Source organism: Boleophthalmus pectinirostris, unplaced genomic scaffold (genome assembly GCF_026225935.1).
Source record: "Boleophthalmus pectinirostris isolate CB_2022bp ecotype Guang Dong unplaced genomic scaffold, ASM2622593v1 HiC_scaffold_13, whole genome shotgun sequence".
In the NCBI taxonomy this organism is placed as follows: Eukaryota; Metazoa; Chordata; class Actinopteri; order Gobiiformes; family Gobiidae; genus Boleophthalmus; species Boleophthalmus pectinirostris.
Window position 1 is genome coordinate 2,437,826 of NW_026571036.1, and position 6,762 is coordinate 2,444,587.

The 6,762-nt window shown below is 40.3% G+C and overlaps 1 protein-coding gene across 1 annotated transcript in view; it reads left to right on the forward strand.

The window, feature by feature from the left end:
• The first annotated feature begins 3,968 nt into the window (after positions 1 to 3,968).
• Positions 3,969 to 6,762, forward strand: part of LOC110164259 (unconventional myosin-VI-like) — a 73,035-nt gene continuing 70,241 nt past the window's right edge. Inside the window, exon 1 of the mRNA XM_055149748.1 lies at positions 3,969 to 4,085. Coding sequence (XP_055005723.1) covers positions 3,969 to 4,085 — 117 coding nt within the window. The remainder of the gene's footprint in view (positions 4,086 to 6,762) is intronic.

Sequence of the window (6,762 nt, forward strand, 5' to 3'; positions counted from 1 at the left end):
ACCACAGAAACAGTTTATGAGGAGCCCAGCCCATGTCACATGATCATTATATCCACAGTGTGTGTGTGTAATGTGTGTATGTGTAATGTGTGTGTGTGTGTACAGGCCCATGAACCTTTGTGTGATGTTGGTCACACTTGAGAATGTCTGTGTTTACTAATGTGTCACCAAAACGTCATTGTTCATGAGTTGTGTGTGTGTGTGTGTGTGTGTGTGTTTGTTGTGTGACTGTAGATCAGTGTGTGTGTGTGTGTGTGTGTGTGTGTGTTCGTTGTGTGACTGTAGATCAGTGTGTGTGTGTCACCAGAAAAACAAGAAATGGAAATTATTTTTGTTCCAATTAGAATTTTAACAGCTGCACTGAAAGAGAAAGAAACTGTTAGAATGAGTGATTATCTGAAAAACTGTTCATATTTGACGATACAAATGCACAGACATTTGACATTTTGAGAACACACACACACACACACACACACACACACACACACACACACACACACACACACACACACACACACACACACACACACACACACACACACACACACACACACACACACACACACACACACACACACACACACACACACACACACACACACACACACACACATATAAATATGGACATTATGGATCATTTGGTGTCAGTTTTATGTCTCGATCATCATTAGTTTCTGTGATGTGGCAAAAGTCTAATTTCTTTGGGACTTCAAAGCAATATTATATAAAACATTATAATTAATAATAAAAAAAAATATTAAATTAAGTTATTAACTTAAGTTATTTGAGAAAATCAGATTTTTGTGCCGGAGCTTTATAGACGCTGTGAGGATGAACTTCAGAGTTTTGTTGGACCCAGTAGATTTTATTCAACTGAGCAAATATTCCACAGATTTTCTTTTATTCGATTTTGTCACATTTTAAAATTGGGCACAAGTTGAATTTTTGACACTGGGGCAAATGATGCTCCCTGTTACACATGAAAAAAAAAAAGAAACAGAAACAAATAAATTGAGTGAATATCGTGAAGTCAGGGATCCATCAGTGTCACATGATTCTTACACGAGTCAAAAATGGGACACAAACTGGATTTGTTTTTCCCAAATCTTATAAAATTTTAAAACCCTTTTGGTTCTTAGATTGTATGTCAATTTTTTCATTTTAAATATTTCCAAAATTATACCAAACCAGTCTGCAAGTGTTGGAATGGTTGGATTTAAAAACTGAACCTTAAAAATATCGTTTGGAGCTTCGTGTTTTCCCGATGTCGTAAAGCCGGACGTTCCCAAAATCCACGAGAAAGCTTCACCTCCACAGATCCACATTTCCTCCAACTTTCCGAATTTTTATTTTTATATTTACGTAGTTGGGACGTCCTAAAGAATCTTGTCGTGTTTTTCCAACCGTGTGAACTGGTGGAAGTTCACTGGAAACTTCAAATGTTTTCCCAAATTTCTTTAGATACAAATATTCCTGCTTCGTTTTCCCACTTTTTGTTGTCGTGTTTTATGTTCTAATGTTTCCTCCTCACAGACAGACAGAGGTTTTCATGTGGAACAGTTTTGTGTACTTTATATTTGTGTATTTGTGAACGGGGCGTGTTTGTTATGTCTGTCCAAACTCTGGCCCGGGGGCTAAAAGCGGCCTGTTTCTCGCGGCCCTCAGGCTTTCGGCTCAATTCTCCCGTTTTACTTTAAGCAGGATTTTTTTTTTTTTTACTGCAGGTTTTTAAAGTTTCCCCACGTCCTGCAGGAGGAAAACACGGACAGGCCCCTGAGTTTTATTTCTGCAGTAGTAGGAGTAGTACTAACAGTAGTAGTAGTAATTATATTTGTATATGTGTGTACAAGTGTGTGGGATCAAAGGTGGAGGACGTGTGTTGTGTTTATGCAGTACACACGGTTCCCACGGTCATGGAAAGCCTGGAAAAGTCATGGAATCTGAGTATCTCTTTGACCAACTCCAGTGTTGTGTTCAGTTTCCATGAGTCTGTTCTGATTATTTGTGAACGTCTGAGCGTTTTGTTTAAAAGAGACGACGATAAAAACACTGACAGGATTTAAATGTTCAGAAACTATAATCCCAATATATTTATTTATTTATTTTGGACATATAACATAACCCGTGTTGGGGAGTAACAGATTACATGTACTGGAGTTAAGTAATCAGAGTACAAATGATGAGTAACTGTATTCAGTTACAGTTACTGTTTGAGTGAGTGGTAATTAGATTACAGTTACTTACAGTTGACAGATTACAGTTATTACATGACGGTATTTTCCTGTTTTCACACTTTGGGCTGTATCCCTTTTTTTTTTTTTTTTTTTTTTTTTCTCGATGATTCCACTCATTGCTGGACACTAAACCAGGTCTAAACCAGGTCTAAACCAGGTTTAAAACCAGGTTTAAAACCAGGTCAAAACCAGGTCTAAACCAGGTCTAAACCAGGTCTAAAACCAGGTTTAAAACCAGGTCTAAACCAGGTCTAAACCCGGTCTAAACCAGGTTTAAAACCAGGTCTAAAACCAGGTTTCTAAACCAGGTCTAAACCAGGTCTAAACCAACGATTAAAACCAGGTTAAACCAGGACTAACCAGGTCTAAACCAGGTCTAAAACCAGGTTAAACCAAGGTCTAAAACCAGGTCTAAACCAAGGATTAAACCAGGACTAAACCAGGACTAAACCACGATTAAAACCAGGTCTAAACCAGGTCTAAACCAGGTCTAAACCAGGACTAAACCAGGAACTAAACCAGGTTAAACCAGGACTAAACCAGGTCTAAACCAGGACTAACAGGAAACAGGACTAAACCAGGATTTAACAGGACTAAACCAGGATTTAACCAGGACTAAACCAGGACTAAACCACGATTAAAACCAGGACTAAACCAGGTCTAAACCAGGACTAAACCAGGGTCCAAACCAGGTCTAAAACAGGATTTAACAGGACTAAATCCTGCTGTGTGGATGTGTTTCTTCTTCTTCTATCAATATTTTTAATCTGGTTCAGTAAAGTCTGGATTTTTTATTTTCTTTTAACAGACAAAACATCTTTTCTTACGATTTCCTCGTCTTTGTTTCTCTACAACTAATCAAGTAATCCAAAGTAATCAGATTACATTACTGACTTTGAGTAATTTAATGGATTACATTACAAACTACATTCTGGTGTATGTAATCTGTAATCTGTAATCTGTAGGGGATTACATTTTAAAAGTAAACTTCCCAAAACTGAACATAACAAAAGCCTTCACCTTATGAATACATAAAAAATTGAACATTATGGCTGTGCATTATCGCATTAAAAATTACATTTAAACACCTTGAATTAAATTCATTTGATTCAAACATGATTAAAACACAATGAAACATCCACAATTGAATAATTATCAAACATTATCATGAAATATCAAACTCTTTCTGATGCGTCACTAACCAGACGTGAAAACTGCTCCTCAGTTTTTCCCGTCTCTGGATCGAAGCAGAACTGAGCTCCTGATGTGAAACGTTCTGGATGAAAATGATGATTTTGATGAGTTTTGTTTTTATGAATCTCTGCATTGGTTTTAAAGTAAAATGTGAAATTGTGCGTCGACGCATCTCACTCTGCCTCGTCATCGTCATTTTATTTATTTTATTATTTCATTATTTATTTATGGATCTGTGTCGAGATCAATGAGCTGCAAAGTAATTCACCACAACAAGAAGACGACGATTTCACCCTGGTGTTTGTGTTTTAAAATGAAGCAGGAAAGTGGAGAAAAGACACAAACACATTTATATTTGTGTATTTGTGTTATTTGTGTACAGGTGTGTAGGATCCAAGATGGAGGACGTGTGTTGTAGTAATAGTAATAGTAGTAGTAACAGTAGTATTAAATATTTGTTGTGTAGTACAGGTAGTGAAGATAGTAACAGTAGTATTAAATATTTGTTGTGTATTTGTGTACAGGTGTGTAGGATCCAAGATGGAGGACGGGCGTCCCGTGTGGGCGCCTCACTCCACTGACGGGTTTCAACTCGGGACGATCGTCGACATCGGCCCAGACTCCCTCAGCATCGAACCTCTGAAGGGAAACGGGAAGGTACTAAAATACTTTACTACATATGTGTACTTTACTACACACATGTACTACACACATGTACTACACACATGTACTACACACATGTACTACACACATGTACTACACACATGCAATACTACTACATATGTGTACTTTACTACACACATGTACTACACACATGTACTACACACATGTTACTAACTACTAACTACTACACTGTACATGTACTACACACATGTACTACACACATGTACTACACACATGTACTACACACATGTGTACTTTACTTACTACACACATACATGCTACTATACGGGTACTACACACTGGTACTGTACTCTACTACACATGTACTGCTATATGTACTACTACTGCATATATTGTTACTTTACTCTACTACATACATGTACTACATACATGTACTGCAATACTTTACTGTACTACATACTATACTACAAATGTGTACTTTACTCTATTACATATGTGTACTTTACTACACACATGTACTGCACTAATACTACAAATGTGTACTTTACTAATACTACACGTGTGTACTGCACTAATACTGTAAACATTTGCTTTACTCTTCTACATATATGTACTACAGTCTACTGCATATGTGTACTTTACTACATAAGTGTACTGCACTAATACTGCATATGTGTACTTTACTCTACTACATACGTACTGTACTATATATATACTACACGCATGTACTTTACTATATATACGTACTTTACTATACACATGTACTCCACACAAGTACTACACTCTACTACATACATGTACTTTACTATACACATGTACTCCACACAAGTACTACACTGTACTACATACATGTACTTCACTACCTGGACTCGTGTTGATCACAGACTCGTGAAAATCTGCTCTGGAAATACATTCGATCTTAAAACTTTTTTTTTTTTGACAGCGTTTGCTAGTGTTTGCCTTGTGTCTCCGTGGAAACTGCTGAACATTACACCATAGAGACACATGTAGAACCCCCCCAGCGCACAGGGAAAATCAGACTGAAGTTGAATCTGTCTTTAGAGAAATGCACCGCTTCCTGTTTACACTTTTGTTTAAAGCTGCACTGCGTAACTTTTTGGCTGGGTTAGGGTTAGGGTTCACCTGTTTGTTTCTATGGATACGTCACTGCTCTGCCCGGAATGTTCCACAGTGTGACTTTAAACAGCTCGACTTTACATTTATTGGCGATTTTATGGCTCGAAAAACAGACGTCGTGACTGTGAGCGGGTCGCCTCTCCACAGATCTGACCTGGAACTGGATCTGGTTTGGTCTCCGTGGAGGTACAAAGGTTTAATGCCGCACTGCGGAGCATTCAAGACAAAGCAATAACCAGAAAAGTTCCACAGTGCAGCTTTAGTCCTGTTCTCGTCTTCAGTTTGTGTTTTTAAAGTGTGGAACAGACTCGTTGCTCAGAGGCACAAAGGCGGATGCAGACCAACACACACTCTCTCTGCTCCGTGTGTGTGTGTGTGTGTGTGTGTGTGTGTGTGTGTGTGTGTGTGTGTGTGTCGTGTGTGTGTGTGTGTGTGTGTGTGTCGTGTGTGTCGTGTGTGTGTGTGTGTGTGTGTGTGTGTGTGTGTGTGTGTGTGTGTGTGTGTGTGTGTGTGTGTGTGTGTGTGTGTGTGTGTGTGTGTGTGTTGTGTGTGCGTGTGGTGGTGTGTGTGTGTGTGTGTGTGTGTGTCGTGTGTGTGTGTGTCGTGTGTTGTGTGTGTGTGTGTGTGTGTGTGTGTGGTGTGTGTGTGGTGTGTGTGTGTGTGTGTGTGTGTGTGTGTGTGTGTGTGTGTGTGTGTGTGTGTGTGTCGTGTGTGTGTGTGTGTGTGTGTGTGTGTGTGTCCATCTCCATGGAAACGGCCCCCAGCTGCACCGGCTAAAGTGTCCCTCTGAAAACACAACCGCTGATGGTTCCTACACCAGAGAGAGAGAGGAAGAGAGACAGAGAGAGAGAGAGAGAGAGAGAGACAGAGGAGAGAGAGACAGAGAGAGAGAGAGAGAGAGAGAGAGACAGAGAGAGACAGAGAGAGAGAGACAGAGAGAGACGAGAGAGAGACAGAGAGATGAGAGAGAGACGAGAGAGAGACAGAGAGAGAGAGAGAGACAGAGAGAGAGAGACAGAAGAGAGAGAGACAGAGACAGAGAGAGACAGAGAGACAGGACAGAGAGAGAGAGACAGAGAGAGAGAGACAGAGAGAGAGAGACAGAGAGAGGAGAGAGAGAAGAGAGACAGAGAGAGAGAGAGAGAGAGAGAGACAGAGAGAGACAGAGACAGAGAGAGAGAGACCAGAGAGAGAGAGACAGAGGAGATGAGACAGAGAGAGACAGAACGAGAGAGAGACAGAGAGAGACAGAACGAGAGAGAGACAGAGAGAGAGACAGAACGAAAGAGAGACAGAGAGAGAGAGACAGAACGAGAGAGAGACAGAGAGAGACAGAACGAGAGAGAGACAGAGAGAGACAGAACGAGAGAGAGACAGAGAGAGAGAGAGACAGAGAGAGAGAGAGGACAGGACAGAGACAGAGAGAGAGAGACAGAGAGAGACAGAGACAGAGAGAGAGACAGAGAGAGAGAGAGACAGAGAGAGACAGAGAGAGAGAGACAGAGACAGAGAGACAGAGAGACAGAGAGAGAGAGAGAGAGAGAGAGAGAGAGAGAGAGAGACAGAGAGAGAC